We start from the raw sequence: 19,196 nt of genomic DNA, 5'->3' as shown, positions 1-19,196 counted from the left end.
ACGTTGCGGCCAGGAATCAACAAGTTAACCAACAATTGTTTTAAAAACTAGAAGTTTTCGCAATCACCTTTTGAAACCCTCTTTATTTTTCACTTCATTACAGATAGTATTTCGAATCGAGCAGCGCTGGTCATTGCAGTGTTCAAACATTTTCCTTCTGTACGACTTTTTTAAGACAAAAATGGCGAAAAACGTGATGGTCGTGGGCAGCGGCGGCCGGGAACATGCTATCGTTTGGAAGTTGTCTCAGAGCCCACTTGTGAAAGAAGTTTTTGTCACACCTGGAAGTGTTGGAATAGCAAATGTCTCTAAAGCGAAAAATGTGAATTTGGATATAAAAAACTTCAAGGTAAAATTGAAAATTTAAAGGTGTTATCACGAATTTTAAGATAAAGTTTTAATAAGAAATAAGATCTTGAGCTTAGTAGTGATAAAAGGGCAAAAAGGTCGAAGATAGTAGGGGATCAACTGGAATATGTACGCATGCGAAAGAGACAGTATATAGCAAATTTTCAATTGATCACGGAAAAAACATGACACCAGCACTCAGAAATCGTCGTCTTAACGTGAAAAATCAACTGAATTCGGTGCCCTTCCTAGTTCTGTCTTCGTTAGACACATGAATTTTTTTAATGTGGTTTTCTCACTCGCACAATAGGGATTGACAATTGCGCACAAATATAGGGTGTCCAAATTCAATTTGAAAAATATTATTGTACTATTATTTTTGAGTTATTCAAAAGCTTGCAAATGGCTTAAATAATATCTTAGATATTACCAATTGCAGATTCCTGAAATTGTGTATTTTTTTTTATTGGAGAGCCCTTTTTTAAAAAGTAGAAAAAATACGATTTTTCTAACTTTATATTTCAAAGTAAAATTATCAAAAATTAAAAAAAATCATACACCTTTAAAAATTCTATATATTCTTTATTGCCAACTTTCCATTTATTCTTTTAATTTATTATAATTGCAGGAAATTTCCAATTTTTGCAAAAACAACCATATATCTATAGTAATAGTGGGTCCTGAAGACCCTCTAGCCAATGGCATAGCTGACGCCATTACAGCCGAAGGAATCAACGTGTTTGGCCCTCAGAAAAATGCCGCCCAAATCGAATCCAACAAAGACTGGTCCAAAGCCTTTATGGACAGGCACGGCATCCCTACGGCTAGGTGGAGTTCTTTCAATAATACGACAAACGCCAAAGACTTTATTCTTAAGTAAGGCACTTTTATTGCTAGTTATTAAAACCATTTACAATAATATAATATGTTCATTAGCGCTGCATTTCCTGCTCTAGTGGTCAAGGCGAGTGGCCTAGCCGCTGGAAAGGGGGTGATTGTAGCAGCGAGTAAAGAAGAAGCTTGCGCTGCTGTAGATGAAATTTTAAATGATAAAAAATTTGGTGCAGCTGGGGAAACGGTGGTAATAGAGGAGCTTCTTACTGGAGAAGAAATATCTGTAATTCGTTAAGTTTATTTTTTGTAGCATTTTAAAAATCGTTAAAATTATTTTTAGGTGTTGGCATTTTGTGATGGAAGAACCATTAAAGCCATGCTGCCAGCCCAAGATCATAAACGTATATACGAAAACGACGAAGGTCCTAACACAGGAGGCATGGGCGCATATTGTCCTTGTCCTCTTTTAAACGAAAAACAGTATCAATACGTCCAAAATGAGATATTAGAAAAAAGCTTGTCAGGTTTCCAAAAAGACAACATCAATTATTGTGGCGTACTATACGCCGGCCTTATGTTAACCCCAGAGGGCCCCAAAGTTCTAGAGTTTAACTGTCGCTTCGGCGACCCCGAAACCGAAGTAATTTTACCTCTGCTCGAATCAGATTTATATGAAATAATGCTCTCTTGCTGCAACGGAACCCTGGAATCTCAACCCTTAAAATGGAGGCAAGGCGTTAGTGCTGTAGGAGTTGTCATGGCTTCTAAGGGTTACCCGAAATCCTCCAGTAAGGGACAAATAATAAAAGGTATTGATTCCTTGTTGACTGAATTAATTTCAACTAATGGAGCATTATTAATTGCTTTAACTTTTAGGATTGGAAGTGATAAATTCGAAACCAAATCACGTGGTGTTTCACTGCGGTACTGCGTTAAAAGAAAGTAGCATTGTTACCAACGGTGGACGAGTTTTGGTGGCTGTGTCTTTAGCTCCAGAATTGGTTATGGCAGCCGCAAATGCCACTAAAGCTTGTGAAATTATTAAATTTGATGGAGCGCAGTATAGGAAGGATATAGCTCATAAAGGAATAGCAAGGTATTGTATTTCTTACCAACTTTAAAAAATTAAGTGATTTTGTTCGCAGTTCTATTTTGAAATCCGGTAAATTGACTTACAAGAAAAGCGGTGTTGATATAACTGCTGGTAATGAGTTGGTGAATCGCATAAAACCTTTAGCCAAATCTACGAATAGACTGGGAGTTTTGGGAGCATTAGGAGGTTTTGGAGGGCTATTTGATGTCAAAGCCGCGGGGTATGAAGATCCTTTACTGGTGTCTGGTACAGATGGGGTTGGCACTAAGTTAAAGGTAACATTTCAATACTAAGTAAACACTTAGAAATAAACGGTTCAAACCTGAAACAAAATTTATTTACAAATTATAGAAAGTGTGAATAAAATAGTACTGAAATATGTAAGTCCTGTGAAATACTTCATAAATATTATGAATTTCTGTCCAATATTTCTTTAGATTTTTCTCATATCAAATTAATCGGGATTGCGTAAAGGTTATAAGTTGAAAAGAAGTATAGGATATTTGTCTATGTTATGGCTTCTCACGTGTTTCACTTTATTAGCCTAAAAACACTAAAAATATATATTTATCGCACTTCTTATTAAACGGAATTCAGTTTAAGTTTCTTGAAGAATTCTCCGTATCGTTATAGTACGGCTAGGTATTTATTTTTCATTGTAAAATTCCAAAAAATCTTCATCCTAGATAGCTCAGGAAATTGGACTTCATGACACCATCGGGATCGATTTGGTGGCCATGTGTGTTAATGACGTACTTGCTCATGGGGCTGAACCTTTATTCTTTTTGGACTATTTCGCATGTGGAACCTTGGACGTTAATGTTGCTAAGCAGGTGGTAAGCGGAATCGCTGAGGGCTGTAGACAAGCGGGATGTTCGTTAATTGGTAACTTTCTTAAATTACAGTTTTTATTTTTAATTATTCATCTATGGACATTCGTTTATAGGCGGAGAAACCGCAGAAATGCCCGATATGTACTCCCCTGGCGATTATGACTTGGCAGGTATTAATTTCAATATTTATATCAAAATTTGTCTCATGTGTATATCTAACCGTACAGGCTTTGCTGTCGGAGCAGTGGAACGGGCCCAACTTATGCCTCATATGGAAACCATTAAACCAGGAGATATAGTCATAGCTTTGCCATCCTCCGGAGTACATAGCAACGGCTTCAGTTTGGTCAGAAAAGTGATGAAATTAGCAGATGTAAATTACAAAGACGCAGCTCCTTTCAGTTGTGAAAATAAATCTTTTGGTAAGGCTAATACCATAATTCTCTGTAGATTAGTTTTCCATTAATGAGTATAAATAGGTGAAGAATTGTTGACTCCGACAAAAATTTACGTTCAATCGGTAATCCAAGCTGTAAAATCGAGAAAAGTGAAAGCTTTCGCTCACATAACTGGGGGCGGATTGACTGAAAATATTCCTAGGGTTTTACCAGCAGGTTTAGCAGTAGAGCTGGATGCGGCCACCTGGGAAATTCCGCCGGTTTTTGCTTGGCTGGCCACAGCGGGAGGCATAAATGAATCAGAGATGTTAAGGTTTGTTTTTGCTACCGAATTTGTAGTCGCAATTTTGACAAATTATATGTTTTTAGTACGTTTAATTGCGGTTTAGGTGGAATATTGATAACAGCCCAAGAATATAGTGACCTAATTTTAAAATTAGTCAAAAACGATTACGGCAGAGTGGTCGGAATAGTTACATCTAAAAATAAAGGTAAAGTGGCTGAAATTTGGTTAAAAAAAATTGTTTCGATACGGGTATTTTAGAGCAAGTTATCGTAAACAATTTCTCTAAAATTCTGGAGCAATCAATGCGCCAATATGTGCCTGAAATGATCACTAAACTCAGTCAGCAAAAGAAAAAAGTTGGCGTATTAATATCAGGAAGCGGCACCAATTTGCAGGCTTTAATAGACGCTACTCGAGATCTAACATTTCATATGGATGCAGAAATTGTATTGGTGTTGTCAAATATATCAAACGTGGAAGGATTGAAAAGGGCCGAACGGGCGGGAATAGCAACAAAGGTAAAAACGTTAGTTTGAGAATGTTAGATCAAGTAGAAAATCTCTATACAGGTTTTAAGTCACAAAAATTACGAATCTCGAGTAGACTTCGACATGGCAATGCACAAAGAATTGACCTGTGCGGGAGTGGAAATTGTCTGTCTAGCTGGGTTTATGCGTATTCTCAGCGTTGACTTTTGCGAGAAATGGCGAGGACGATTAATTAATGTGCACCCGGCTTTGCTACCGCTCTTCAAAGGAACGCACGCCCAAAGGCAGGCTTTGGAAGCCGGTGTTCGGGTTAGCGGATGTACTGTCCACTTCGTTGAGGTAAAGATAACGAAGCTAAAGTAATAATAGTAAAAATGAAAAAGTAATAATTCATGTAGCAATAGTAATAGTTAAGAGGGGGAGGGCAAAATTCTATATATATTCTACATATGGGCGCCCGCCTATATGAAGTATAGGAGGTGGCCCCACCTCGTATACCTAATGATGAGTTCCTCTCTAAGGAGAAAGTCGACTCTTAAAATCATGTGCCTACGATATGCTCATAGGAAAACCGAAATTGAATTGAAATGTTTTCTCTCATTTTAGCCCGACGTCGATGCAGGAGCTATTATAGTTCAAGAAACTGTCCCTGTCGAGGTTTACGACACTGAAGAAACTCTGATAGAAAGAATAAAAACTGCGGAACACAAAGCTTTCCCCAAAGCTTTAAAATTATTAGCTACGGGGAAAGTTAGACTAGGAAGTGATAAGAAAATATTTTGGTGTTAATTATCTGTAAGGCCAAATAATGTGATATATTTCCATAATTTTTTGTAATTATTCTGTTTTTACCATTCCCATGAAGAACGAAATCTCAGCGACAAACAATAACTCATTTGCATAATTCCTTTGCATAAATAAAGTTACAAGAACATTCCTTCGTTGCGAGATCTAAGGACAAACAATAGCATTAAACTTGTTTTTCTCGTACATGCATATTTATGAAATTTATATTATTTTAACGAATTTGTTTAGTAAATATTTTCTAGAAACATTGTGTTTTAATACCTGATTACGGCATTATGTCGAGCTTAAGTGCGCATGATAAGGCAGTTTTGGAGATTGTGTTCAACCCTAATTTACCTTTAGGAGATTTTGCCACTAACTGGGAGCCTGAAGGTAAGTTTGGGATTTGTTCATTATAATGTAGATATGTGTTAATGTTTGCAGAATTAAAAGATGAAGAGGAGGAGACTCCAGATATTTTGTGGAGCAAACAGATGGAACTAAATGCGATAGAAATAGCTGAAAAAGGTAATTTGCAGGAAGGTTTAGACGTCTTAAACAGAGCTATGAAAATTACACATGACAGGCCCTCTTTATACAATAATCGCGCCTACATTTTTCAGTTTTTAAGGCAATTTCAAGGTAATTTTTCTAAAAACCTCTAAAGCGTTAGTGAGATTTAAGCTAGAAACTTTTAGATGCATTTAACGATTTAACTACAGCTATCGATTTGTGTACCGATAAGCATAAAAAGACGTTATGCCAGGCGTATTGCCAAAGAGGTATTTTACATAAAAGGGCCGATAGAAAAGAATTGGCGAAGGTGGATTTTGAAAAGGCCGCTGAATTGGGTAGCAAATTTGCTAAAAGTCAGGTAGGTATATGGGCAATTATTGCAAAATAGCACTATGGTACTTGGTTATATGCATAATTATTGATTTCTTACCATATCAAGAACAGTCTATGTGTATCTAAGAGTTAACAAACTATTATTGTTATACAGGAAATATATACCTTCTAGATAAAAAAAAAAAGTTAGTCGAGGCACAAGAATGCTATCGTTAGGTATTAGTTTTATAAGTATGCTAACAGCAAGCTACGCGGACGCTCTATAATACCGGGTGTATCGAAAAAGCGGCCTAATTCGCTAATTGTTGTACTATCCCAATCAATGAATAACCCCAGCTTAAAACTCAGGCTCAATTCTCAAATGTTGCGTCAGTTGTATGATTCTATCGTAAACACGTATACACGATTCACTTCGACCAAACCATATTGCTTCAATTAATAGGTTTTAACTGCAGTCCAATTTAATTTAAAATTATTATCTATGCACAAACACAAATCTTATCCAATTACGTCGTATCCAAAGCATACTGCAGCGTTGCACCGTGCCTTACGAGTTCCAACTCTGCTTTTGCAGCAACGACGTCCCCTTATCTCATGTCTAAGGCACCGCTTTGATTTATTTTTAGCTTGTGGAATTGAACCCGTACGCAGCTCTTTGTAACCAGATGCTGCGTCAAGTAATGGATAAACTCAAGTAATACTCAAAGGCTCGTTGCAATATTTACATAACTTTATTTAAATAGATCCTGAATTTATTAATAATCGTGTTGTATACCCTAAAATTAAACTACTTAAAACAAAAAATAAATGCATTTTCTCTACATAAAAAGCGTATGTATCAACTACTTACAGATCCCTTTTTTGAAAAATATAAAAAAAACTGTTACCTTGGATAAATTATAACTACAATTTGTATATACATAAAAAAATTCTAAAGAAAACCCACTTTGTTGATAATATCACTCCAAAATACACATCAGTTGGGACCATAGTAACTCAATTCGTCATTGTACTGTATAAGTTTTTACTGGTATCAAAGAATTATGTATATCCAACAAGTTCTCTGTGTGTAAACTCGATAATCTCAAACAACCAGATATAGCTATTTATTGGAATATAACACTCATTACCCTAAATTTATCGCCTAGCTTATCGGAAACCACATCTAGATAAATTCATTTAACTAACAGTAATAGCCATGTGACAAAAACCATTTAATTTTCGAATGTGCGACAGTGATTAACAGTAATGTCCTTCAACGTACTGGTGAGGCGAAAAATAAGATCTTATGAGAAGCAGAAATAAGGTTTTATTTTCAATAATTTTTGCTCAGGAGCCGTTCGTTTCTCTTTCATCAAATAGTGACATAAAATGTTAATATTAAAATTAAATTACTTAAGAACAGTAATGTTTTAAACAAATAATAGCATAAAAAGCACAGTTACCAGGAATTTTCACCTCACCCCGTGTGTATGAATTATAATTACTACTTATATTGTCTAAACCTTACTGGGAGGATGCCTGCGCTTCATCAATCTCAATGTGATCAACAATTTCAAAGTCACGCCCCGTACTGGACTTGGACTCGCTTTCGCTCTCTGAACCCCCTTCGTCGTTTTCCAAATCATGCCCGTCGACATTTTGAATGTGGCTTCAACCCATGGTAAGTTCAAAATAAATATATACTTAACCTGCTTAGCCTAAGCCTTACCCTTGCTCGTCATCGGAGCTATCTTTTTTCGAGTTTCCTCCATCTTTGAGCAGTTCAGTTGTTTCCTCCTCTTTGCCATCCTCGGCGTCGCTGTCTTTATCCTTTTTCTTCTTTTTTTTCTTGTCTACACAACCAGCACCTCGATATTCGTACTTATAAAGCGGCCAAAATGAGGCAAAGAACCCAACATCCTATATATATGTATTAGAAAATCCGTTAGAAATGAATTATTTATTACACTGTCGTCAATACTTCGGTCAAATTGGGGAGAATCCACAAGTGGTGTTTTCCTAGCGTAACCGTCCAGATAAGACAGAACAGTATTAGTCTGATAATAGCCAAGACGATTATTGACACTAGGAAACAGGCTGCGGCCACACTTATATAATAAACGCCCAACCTAAAGGAAATTGGCTAGTAACAAAACGTTCAATATTTCAGGTGTTAAGAACCACTTACCTAACCATGGGAGGCCATAGAGGAAACATACAAATTCCGATTGCACCAATTACGAGAAGTGCGCCGATTATCCAGTAGTGGAAAGGTATTGGATCGTAAATCCAAACGTAGGCGTCTAAACTGTCGACAAATCTTTGATCATTGTGCATTTCGAGGCGAATTTTCTTCTTGCGCTTCTCTTTTTGAGGCTAAAGCGTATTTGGTTGATCGATTAAATCAGTACTACTTAAAAACTTACATTGTCGATGGGATCTTTGCTTTCAACGACACTACTTTCGGCGTCTGTTCCTTTATTTTGTTCTTTTTCCTGTTTCTGTTCATCACTAGACTCTTTATCTTCTTTCTTCTTTTCCTTTTTTTTGCCCTTTAATTCTGTGGATTCGCTAGTTAATAAATGAATTTTGTAATTTTTTTCATTACCTTGTTCTGAAACGGGGACCTTTCTGGCGCGATGGAATACCTTGTGTTCTAACATTGAGTGAAGGTAGTCGACTATTTGTTCGCGGGTGGTAAAAACGGGAGCATCACATTTCACGAATTTGGACTCCAAAAGTGCATCAACAGCTCTTTTGCCTGCGCAGAAATTAGAGTGAAATTATGGATAAAATAAACAAACTAATGCGCTGTTTCCGAATTTTTGGAACAGATTTTTAAAAACTCTTTTTGGTTTAGTAGAAATATTTGCTGTGTGTCTTTATGTTAACAGTTACAATTTGGTATGGAAATCGAGAAGATTTTATAATCGTCAGATCTTTAACTGCACAAAGGAGACGGCTGTTAAGAACAAAGCGATTAAGTGAAGTAAGAGTTGGACTCCTTGATACGGGGCATTTTTAAGCCTTCACGCAGGAACAGTGACTTAACGTCACGAATAACAAATATTTCCCTGAAGCGATCCACCCGAGTTAGACATACAGAGCGTCCTTGAAGTGACTGTAAGCTTGGCCAATAATACGGTGTTCGAGGCAAACTTACTTATATTCGATGAGGCATCGTTTGGCCGTTGCAGGGCGCTAAAATTCTCAAATTAATATCGTTGTCTCGAAATTAAATTCGAATTAATTATTATATAAGTATTCAATTAATTTTGCAACTAAAAGTTTGTATTTTTGATGCTCCCTGTACGAATTGCTTAATTTTTTCTTGTCACTAGCCAAGTTTATTTGGTACTTTTTGTCTCTCGTAAAACTTTCGTTAAACGCAGAGTTTCTCTTCTAAAAAATTATTACGATGCCTTGCGATTCGTCACTGTCGCGAAAATAATGTTAAAAAAATTGCGTTTTACGTTTCCTACACAACAATAAAATAAATGTTCTGTACATCTGACATATGGACAATGTCCACTATGGTTGTTGTTGATCAGAGTTGAGTTTATTGTAAATTGAACAATTTTTAGCCCTTTAATTGGAACATTGTTTAAGTCACTGAGAAGGTCGACCTCCTTCCAGTATATGAATTTTGTGAGGGAAAAAGATGAGTGAGTATCATGTATGAGTGTCAAAGAATCATAGTAAACGTCCAAATCGCACAACTCGGGGAAACGAGTAATTTTAATCCAAATAATATGAATCAAAGGAGCAACTCTAAAAAACGGCTAAAATCTAGAAGAAAACAATATGGTGCCATCTCGGTTGATTGGTAAAATATCTATGAAAGTGAAAAGTACGGAGGAAATCCATTTCTAATCAATAATTCCCAATATAAAACTAAATCTCATGAAAGCCTTTACGTCCATCGAGGTAGAACTACGTTTATATACTTATTGCAAATATTCAAATTCTTGTCTGCATTAATCAGAAGTGTAACGCCAATAAAAATTACAAATTCTGGACAATTTGGTGAAGGAGATTGTTTCCCTGCGGGAACACTGTGTGATACTTGTGATTATTGCTTTTTAAATCACAATCATTGTGCAATCCTCAAAGTTGTTAAATTTTTAAAAGACCGTGAAAAATTATTAAAATAGATACTGATCTTATCTTTATTGTATATATATCTATATTAATTATGAACATAACGTATTTAATAGCACATAAAATTTTAAATGAGTATTGTTCTCAAAAAAACTCAAACTTCTTTTTGTTATAAGAAATGTGTTTTCTATTTCGCCTTTGAATATTTGCATAGCGAAATTGTTGCCTTGAACTCGTAATTTTTCTACCATTTTACTAAATCTGAAAACGTCGCAAGTGTCGTTTCTAAGGCCGATGAGCTGTACCTTTACAAAAGGCAGGTTGTACTGATATCACTTCGTAGATGATTCACTTGAACGTTAGCGCGGTGATAAACGAGATGTTCTTATAATGCTGCCTGTACTAATAATCGAGATAATCAGTTTTTTTTTTGTCATAAAGACTCGTGAGGTGCGCCGTTTGACTGACTTAGTGAGTGAAAGTGGGCGGCGTTCAAACGTCATATTGTGAGTGAATGTGGATGATGCAATTCTGGCTCACAGTCTTGATGCTCGGAGACGAGCTCTGATTGTGGTTTCTTGTGGTTCGCAGTTAAATTTTGTCGGGCCAATGAGAACGGCATAATTAGAATTTTAGTTAAAAGTCGAAATTATATGCCATTTTGAATCTTTCGAGAGGTACTTAAGACCATTTCTGGATGTGGCTGAAGAATGACCACGCAACTTCAACTTCTTCAAAAATTTTAAAAACTTTTTTCATGAACTAATACTGCTCCTTTTGTGTTTCAGGTTTCAACTGTGTATGTTTCTGCTTTAAGTCGAAATTAATTCGAAACTAACTATTTTGAAGACTTTTTTAGGAATTAATATTGATCTTTTTTTGTTGGATTTATTGGCTCAGTTGTAATTCCAAACCAATTAAATGGGGATTACTATTTACTTTTTTTACAAAACACTACTCGATCTATTAAAGAATCTTCCATTATAACTTTGTGACGAAATGTGGTTTGTGCACGATGAGGGGCCCCTCCGCTTGAATGTAAACGTTCCCTGATTTTTAAATGATACATATCCTAACAGATGGATTGAAACACGCAATGATCCCCTTGTAAATTGGTCAGCAAGATCACCCGATTTAGCGCCTTTAGATTTTTTCTTGTCGTGAGCTCTTAAATCAAAAACGTATGTTCCTCTCATTGCTACAGAAGCTGAATTGCTGCAAGGAATATTTAATGGTGCAGATTGTTTTAAAAATAAGATCGACACGATGCCCAAAGTATAGATTAACTTTTTGAAATGAATTCAGTTGTGTATTCAAAGAAACCGTCAATATTTAAAGCATTTGCCATAAAAGTTAAATTTATTTGGCAGTTAATTAGAATTAAAATTTTTCTAATACTTTCATTCTGACTAAATAATAATGATCAATTGCAAGTTATCGTAAATATTTTTTTCTGTAGGGAAACTCTATGCCTGGCAAATATTTTACAAGAGACAAAACAGTTTATAATAAATTCAGCTTGTGGTAGAGAAAAAATTTAAATGATTCGTACAGGGGTTAAGAAAAACACAAATATTTATTTACGGATGACATGGCATTTTTAATATTTCCATGCATTAAAAAAGATCCCGCTCACGTCAAAACACGCCTATTCATGTAGTAACTCTTAGTTTCAAAATTAGTGAAAATCGATAAAAGTCTTTAGCAATTATATCAAAAAAACAATGTCAATTTGAAAGTTTTGGCATAGTGTAGCAGCAGAACGAAACAATATTGGATATAAGTAAGTTTGCCTAAAACCCCTTATTTTTGGTTCAGGGATTTTTGATCAAGCAATTTACGGTCATTTCAGGAACACCCTATACAAGATCAATCCCTTGTTATTTGCGATTAGCCGAATGCCACGTGTATGCGAATGTGTTTTAATATATGAATGATTCATGCAGTCATTAAAGTAGACAAGAATAACTCAAAAAAATGTAAACTAGAACTTAAGTAGAACATACTTATTAACTAACTAAATACCAATTACCTGTAAAATACTCCACATTGTGGTTCAAGAATTTTGTTCTCTTGATAGGAACATTTTTTCTCATCCACTTTGCAATGTTGAGCTCCTCTTTGCTAGGCTTGTCTGGAGCCTCTCCAGGAGGAGAATATTCCTACATTTCAAGCAAATTCCTACTATTAATATCATTCTAATTTTGGCCCTTTCTACTTTGGATTTAAATATTAATGAACTACACATGGTGCTATTTGGATGCAATCACATTGAATATTTTAAGTTATTTTCTATGTAATACAGGATGTGTATTGAAAGATAACAGAGTAATTTGCTTAAATTTGCAAAGTTGTTGAAAATAGGCAACTCGTGTTTGTGACGGCGATTAAAAAATTGGGACATTTTACAGTTAGATTTCAGGTAGCTATTTAGAGCTATTGGGAGCTGTGACATCGGGTAGGAATGATTGGAATGGGTAGTATTCGCAACTAGGTGTAAAGGACAATAGATTGGCAAATTTTCCAGTACTTAGAATTCCAAAAAAACTACGTAAAAAGTATTTATTTAGAATAGACGTCATTCTTGTGTCTTACGAATAACAAACATATTTCATGCCACAGACGACCAAAACTGAAGGGTCAGAAACTGAGGAAATTGTAACTGCATTAAACTGTTTCTTAATCTACTAATTAATGCTATCTATAACTGATAAATGTAATAAATATGCCTTAAAACTTACATCTTTTCGCTTTCGGCTTCGTTTCTTGTCCGCCATTTCTGACCTGACCATAAAAATAAAACTATAAACTCAAACAGAGAAAGAGATTAAGCGACAGAGAACGTGAAATGCCAAAATTGCCAAAGCTGACATGAAAAGTGACTTGACGTTAAACGCAAATACCGACAACTGGTACAACGAATCGGGATGGTCGAGTTTTTGTAATTAAACTACAAGAATGTTATAATGGTTCTAAAATTTTCCTAAGCCTTTTCAAGCATTAAACAATCATGGAATTATCAAATAGATAACACTTTCGAATACGTATTTTGTGTCTGGGTTTTCTTAGTCTGATTCTCATTTTTCTTATTGTTCATAGAACCTAGAAAAAAACTCATGGAAAGACAAAATATATTTCGTCGTAAAACTTTTTTAATGACAAATATAAATTTTACACAAACTTATTTATTTATTATCCATAACGTTCGTACCAATTCAAGGTACTTCAACAAATATCTTACAATGAAACAATAAATAACTATCTACTCAAATACTTGTCGATGTATACCTACCTCCAGAGTTTAGCATACAGTTGAAATTTTACGCATAAACAAAGCAACAGAAATGAAATGGAATTTAAATCGTAAATAAAACGAAGTTAAACCTCCAGGAAAGAGTTGTTCTGCCGTTCCAAACTCACATTTTCTCGTTTTATTAAGTCGCTATTTATCACAAAGTAACAGTGGAAAAAGAAGGAGGTTTCGCTGGTATTTAATAGTGATTGAAAAGATTACAAATTTGGTTCTTAATATGATCTGATCGCGGGAGGGACGGTCTTACATTCGCCTTCGTCTAAGGTCTTATCAATGACTTCCCTGTACCTAATCTTAACGACTCCCGTTTGGGGATCAATGTCAGCTAATGTGTGTTTTCGCCAGTGTTCCGACAACGGTTTTTTCTGCTGTCCTAAAAACTCAAAGATTTCACGATGTTCATCTTCAATTCAAACGTGAAGAACTTACCTTCAAGTGGCTTACTGTAATCAAATTCATCACATCTAACTTTATAGTCCTCACGAGCGTGCGCCCCTCTCGATTCCTTACGATTTTCAGCACCCACAATTGTCATCATGGCGTTCAACATGAGATTTTGTAGCTCCAGCGTTTCAATAAGGTCAGAGTTCCATATTAAACTGAAAAATTCATGTATTATTCAAACTGAAATGATTTACATTAATTTCGAAAATTGTGTGTTGTAAACTTGCAAATCTTTTAAAGTGACTTTACCTGTTATCAGACACCTTCAAGTTCTTCTGTTCGCCATACAATTCCTTCATTTTCACTATTCCCTCTTTCAGGACATTCTCAGTTCTGAAGACAGCCGCATGGGATTGCATCGTTTTTTGCATTTGCAGTCTTAAAGTTGCGGTAGGTAAAGGCCCATTTGCATATCTACACCAGTCCAAATTGGATACAGTGGCTTCGCCTGTGTGCTAAAACAATTTGAAACAGATGAAAACTATTTTACTACAACCTCTTAACATACACTATGATAGAAGTTCACTCGCACAATTTATACTGAACTTGTTTATTACTTCCTAGAAAATTATCAGAGCTCACACCAATTACAGTCAAATGGAAATTGCGAAAAAATAGAACTCTTACCTCGCTCACGTCCCCTATTCGCTCCCCAGGCTTGTGTTCATCGGCGATTGTAAGGGCGCAAGCTCGACCAAAAACGACTAAATCGAGGAGTGAGTTAGCTCCCAATCTATTAGCGCCGTGCACTGAGCAGGAGGCAGCTTCGCCGCAAGCATAAAGGCCTGGAACTACTGTGTCCTTGTCGTTGCATGTAGTTAATACCTACAAGATATATGAAAGAATAGTGAAGTAGTAGTTAGTTAAATAAATATATGAATGCGAAATTGGCTTGGTACAGTTTATAACGTATAAATATTTATAATGTCGGTACTCACTTGGCCCTTATAATTAGTAGGAACTCCACCCATATTGTAATGGACTGTAGGAAGCACAGGAATAGGCTCTCTGGTGACGTCAACGCCAGCAAAGATCATTGCAGTTTCTGAGATTCCAGGCAGTCTCTGATGAAGTTGTTCAGCAGGCAGATGATGTAATTGCAGGTAGACGTGATCTTTCTCAGGCCCAACACCTCGTCCTTAAAAGTAACCAATCAATCAAAACATTACAAATACTAACAAATTTAACTTAGACCAACCTTCCCTAATTTCCATGGTCATACTTCTGGAAACGACGTCTCTAGAAGCTAAATCCTTGGCCACTGGTGCATACCTCTCCATGAATCTTTCCCCTTGAGAGTTCACCAAGTATCCACCCTCACCTTTTTTTTAAATTTATATACATAAAATCGACCTAAACAAGCTTGAAACTAATACCTCTACAGCCTTCTGTAATCAAACAGCCCGCGCCATAAATGCCAGTAGGATGGAATTGGATAAATTCCAAGTCCTGGCTAGGCAAACCGGCCCTCGCAACCATGGCAGTACCATCACCTGTACACGTATGAGCAGACGTACAAGAAAAAAAGGCACGACCATAACCGCCAGTCGCTAAAACCTTCAACCAATAAAAACGAGGCCTTAACTACTATTAATCTAAACAACCATACAAACACTCACAGTGTTCTTAGCCTTAAACCTATGAAGAGTACCATCTTCCATACACATGGCGATCACACCCCTGCATTCTCCACCTTCCATTATTAAATCGAGAGCGAAATATTCAACGAAGAAATGACAGTCATACTTTAAACTCTGGCCATATAAAGTGTGCAGAAGACTGTGACCAGTCCTATCAGCTACACAACAACATCTAGAATTGTACCTCAAGTAAGGAAGTGAAAAATTTTAACGTTAGTTAAATGGTACCTGTGAGCTTGCCCCCCTTTGCCAAATTTCAAAGATTGACCCCCAAAAGCCCTTTGATAGATTTTACCATCTTGCGTTCTGGAAAAAGGTACTCCAGTGTTTTCCAATTCGATAACAGCCTTAGGTGCTTCACGAGTCATGTAATGAATAGCATCTTGATCTCCAAGCCAATCGGAACCTTTGACGGTGTCATACATATGCCATTGCCATTGGTCATCTTCCATATTTCCTGTATGAGTAGTAACGTAAAGTTTTAGAGATGACTTAATAATATATAAAATGAATTCTAATGATTAGTTATCCTGGCGAAAGTATATTTAAGAAGATTTATTTGCTGTAATTATACTTTGTACTGTAGGTACTAGTTTTAGTCTCGAGGAAGATGCGAATTAAACCACCGAAATTATGGCGAATGTCGCAGAGGTGTATAAGTAGTAGTGTCATATAAGTACAATAAAGTGACTTTGATAATTGGAACTTGATCATCTCCAGTTCATACCATGATTTTCAGGAGACCTGGTGACAAATCATTTTTACTATCCGCATTTCTTTGTCTCATGAAGCGACTACATACTAAATATATAGTTGAATTTGTGACATTGAAAAAGAACATCAATAATTGCAACTATTATCAAATTCCAACGATGATTTGAAACATTAACGGTTCTGGTTTTAAAGATTTTTGGTAATCTAAATAAGCAAGTTCAAACACCAAGTTGTCAGGAAAATCTGTTAAATATATGAATCAATCATTTTGTAGGCGCAACAAATTAAACATAATCAAAAATGTTATCAAAGAACAGTGTAAAACATTATACAACAATAACGTTTAGACGAATTTACAAAAACTTTAAAGCGACATTAGGAAACATTTTTTGGAACATAAATTATCTTATAGATTTTGTGCCCATCATGTCATTTATTATAATAAAAAATGCACTATTTGAATATTATCATATTCAAATATGTATATTAAATTCATTATCATAGTAATATCCATCAAAAGAGCAAGCAAACGTGGGGAGAAACATGGTAATAATTTCTAAGAAATGGAAGTAGATGGAGATACTTATTTTTTCCTTTCAATTACAAGAAATTTGGGACCCCCAATTAATTGTTGTAATGGCTGGGCAATTAACAAACAATAAGTGCAGTGAGTCAACAAAATTTTCAATTGAATGTGAATGATTCTACAATATACTTTCGAATCATCCAATTGTTCGTGAAGAAATGGTTATTGTTCAAATAACAAAAATTATTTATAAAACTGATTATACATAAAATTTACATGTTTATTAACTTGCATAATATGCACACAAATCCAGATATACATGTATTGTATATACAAATGTTAACCACTTTATTTAGCTAAAACAATTGTCTCATAAAATCACTTATATTTTCAGATAATGAAAGAACTTAGCAGAAATGTATATTAATAATTTGTGATAACAAAAATAAATATTGCTAAACTAGTTATGCAATAATAAAGGCATTCCCTGAATTTCAATTTTGATAAATCCAATTCTCTGCCAATTAAAACATATATTCATTGTTGCTTACTGATTATATAGCATGAAACAATCTTTATTTAACTTTGGACCTAGTAATCTTGATGGAATTTCCAATGCTAATGAGAAATGATAATTATTCAGCTAAATTATCCTAGATATTTAAAAGAAGATGGTAATGGAAGGATTAGTACAACTATATTTTCTCTGATTTTTGGAAAAAATTGGTGTTCATAAGTACTGTCCTGCTGAAAAGTAAATAACACTCATACACACTTCCTATCAGATCAAAAAATTGATAACATGCTCAAAAAACATAACTGTTACACAATAATCTCCAAGATAAGAAGTTATAATGCTGGTAAAAACCTACTTAAAAATTAGAAACAACAACAGGGATCAATTTCCCACACAAATATCTTCAACATTTACCTAAGGCTGCATTAATACCCCCTTGAGCTGCAACAGTGTGAGATCTAGTAGGAAACAATTTTGTAATAACGGCTGTCTTGAAGCCCTCATGAACCAAACCAAAGGCGGCCCGCAAGCCTGCTCCACCGGCACCTACTACCACTGCATCATAGGTATGATCAATGCAAGGGTATGCTTTCGAGCCTGTTCCACTATCACATTGTTTGGCATTTTGCCGGTCTACATTAATATGTAGGGCTCGGTTAGACCCTAAGGCGACATTGTTGTTGACCTAAAAATGCAATGGATGGTTATTGCCAGGTGAATGAGCTTTGATATAAAAAAGTTTAGCCGGTTGTGAGGAAATGGCCTTGGCGTCTTGCAAACATTTTTCATTATTATTTCTTGTTTTACGAGACTATTGGTGAGTGTAGGTTCTTAAGTAATTAGAAACAGTGAGCCAAAATAGAGCATGGTATGCAAAATTTAATTGCAGAGCTCCCAGTAAATAAAAAAAAGAGAAACAGTTACATAACAAGAAGCAGCTCACCTCAAGTCAGGTGTACTGCAGTATGGATAACCTTACCTTACTGAGAACACAATTTAAACAGTTTTTAATAAATCCGGGATTTAGCTTCAAGAAACTGTTCATGCTGGGCCTTTTTCCCTTTATTTTAAATTAAGAACGTAAATAATATTTCAACATCAAAAATCGCCGCGCCAAGTGTCGATGGGGGACAGGGAGATTTTTTCCGAATATTCGATTTTCGTTATAAAAGCGACGCACGTCTATGATTTTTGGAATGTGTTGATCTTTTTCCGCTTGCGCTAAAAAGAGAAGGCCGAATGACACTTCAGTGGCATAGGTAAATATCAAGGAAAATAGACTTAAAATACGACTCAGGCAACCATTTATACACGTCTGTATAACTCAATAAATTTATATATATTTTTAAACTTTAAATTTGCAAATTCAAAGAACTAAAATATTATTATTCTATAAAAGAGACAGTGACCAATAAGCAAATAATGAAAGAAAGAGAGTCGGAAAAAAATTGATTATTTAATTATAATTTAAAGCCTATTTAGCGAAGATGCTCTATTTTGGGTTGCCTACAACTCGAGGTAAAGGATTGTATAACCCTGTTGAACCCTTTACTTGCCTCTTCGTCTATTGTCATGTGCAAGACAAATACAGAAACCCCTATGATTGATTATTTGTTAAGGATGTTATACGAGGTGCGATCATTAATTATCGAATTTTGAATCGTTAAATAAAACAATACCTGTATGTATTTGCATAGATTAGAAGTATTTTTTCTTTCGACATACATATATAGATATTTAATGAGGTATATTAAGAACAGAATAAGACGTAGGGTTATTTTATTTAAATTGGAAGATACTAATTGCTGGTTGTCTTTGATCTAATGACTTCTCATTACTAAATACATACAAGTGTATATTTTAAAGGTGGTACAAAACAAACGTTCTGAAGCTTAAGCAGGACGCATTAACTTTGATAACCTGCCAACAGCAAACTACAAAAAGAACTTCCGCTACAAGAATTACCTCCCATCCCATCCTGTGCCCAAAAATAAACGCAGATTTTTTACTCGTTCTTGAGAAAATAGAGCGCTTATTACAAAAT

General features: G+C 35.4%; 4 protein-coding genes across 6 annotated transcripts; 2 read left to right on the top strand and 2 right to left on the bottom strand.

Moving 5' to 3' along the window:
• The first annotated feature begins 43 nt into the window (after window positions 1–43).
• Window positions 44–5,332, top strand: Gart (trifunctional purine biosynthetic protein adenosine-3 Gart). The gene is made up of 14 exons (XM_066295642.1): window positions 44–349; window positions 977–1,224; window positions 1,285–1,465; window positions 1,523–1,991; window positions 2,059–2,278; window positions 2,328–2,550; window positions 2,962–3,160; window positions 3,222–3,278; window positions 3,336–3,530; window positions 3,588–3,819; window positions 3,876–3,997; window positions 4,051–4,310; window positions 4,362–4,619; window positions 4,887–5,332. Exons 1-14 carry the CDS (start codon window positions 182–184, stop codon window positions 5,067–5,069), a joined length of 3,015 nt encoding a protein of 1,004 aa, XP_066151739.1. The 5' UTR covers window positions 44–181; the 3' UTR covers window positions 5,070–5,332.
• Window positions 5,333–5,334: 2 nt separating this feature from the next.
• On the top strand, window positions 5,335–6,680 carry LOC136346495 (tetratricopeptide repeat protein 36 homolog). Of its 2 annotated transcripts, none has more exons than XM_066295687.1 (4): window positions 5,335–5,459; window positions 5,511–5,708; window positions 5,765–5,940; window positions 6,542–6,680. In XM_066295687.1, exons 1-4 carry the CDS (start codon window positions 5,363–5,365, stop codon window positions 6,611–6,613), a joined length of 543 nt encoding a protein of 180 aa, XP_066151784.1. In that variant the 5' UTR covers window positions 5,335–5,362; the 3' UTR covers window positions 6,614–6,680. The 2 variants fall into 2 exon arrangements, with proteins under 2 accessions (XP_066151784.1, XP_066151785.1); XM_066295688.1 differs by having other exon boundaries at window positions 5,346–5,459; window positions 5,520–5,708.
• On the bottom strand, window positions 6,625–12,852 carry Trp1 (translocation protein 1). Of its 2 annotated transcripts, XM_066295676.1 has the most exons (8): window positions 12,740–12,852; window positions 12,031–12,160; window positions 8,506–8,658; window positions 8,324–8,457; window positions 8,086–8,273; window positions 7,879–8,026; window positions 7,627–7,817; window positions 6,625–7,566 (listed from the first exon to the last, which is right to left on the bottom strand). In XM_066295676.1, exons 1-8 carry the CDS (start codon window positions 12,788–12,790, stop codon window positions 7,422–7,424), a joined length of 1,140 nt encoding a protein of 379 aa, XP_066151773.1. In that variant the 5' UTR covers window positions 12,791–12,852; the 3' UTR covers window positions 6,625–7,421. The 2 variants fall into 2 exon arrangements, with proteins under 2 accessions (XP_066151773.1, XP_066151772.1); XM_066295675.1 differs by having other exon boundaries at window positions 8,324–8,658.
• A 265-nt stretch (window positions 12,853–13,117) lies between these two features.
• Window positions 13,118–18,342, bottom strand: SdhA (succinate dehydrogenase, subunit A (flavoprotein)). The gene is made up of 11 exons (XM_066295650.1): window positions 18,132–18,342; window positions 17,567–17,837; window positions 15,624–15,852; window positions 15,375–15,567; window positions 15,132–15,312; window positions 14,954–15,076; window positions 14,694–14,893; window positions 14,383–14,580; window positions 14,005–14,210; window positions 13,741–13,910; window positions 13,118–13,684 (listed from the first exon to the last, which is right to left on the bottom strand). Exons 1-11 carry the CDS (start codon window positions 18,195–18,197, stop codon window positions 13,524–13,526), a joined length of 1,998 nt encoding a protein of 665 aa, XP_066151747.1. The 5' UTR covers window positions 18,198–18,342; the 3' UTR covers window positions 13,118–13,523.
• Window positions 18,343–19,196: the final 854 nt, after the last annotated feature.

Source organism: Euwallacea fornicatus, chromosome 23 (genome assembly GCF_040115645.1).
Source record: "Euwallacea fornicatus isolate EFF26 chromosome 23, ASM4011564v1, whole genome shotgun sequence".
Taxonomy (NCBI): Eukaryota; Metazoa; Arthropoda; class Insecta; order Coleoptera; family Curculionidae; genus Euwallacea; species Euwallacea fornicatus.
Note: the sequence above shows the minus strand (reverse complement) of the source record. Positions and strands in the feature narration are given on the sequence as shown.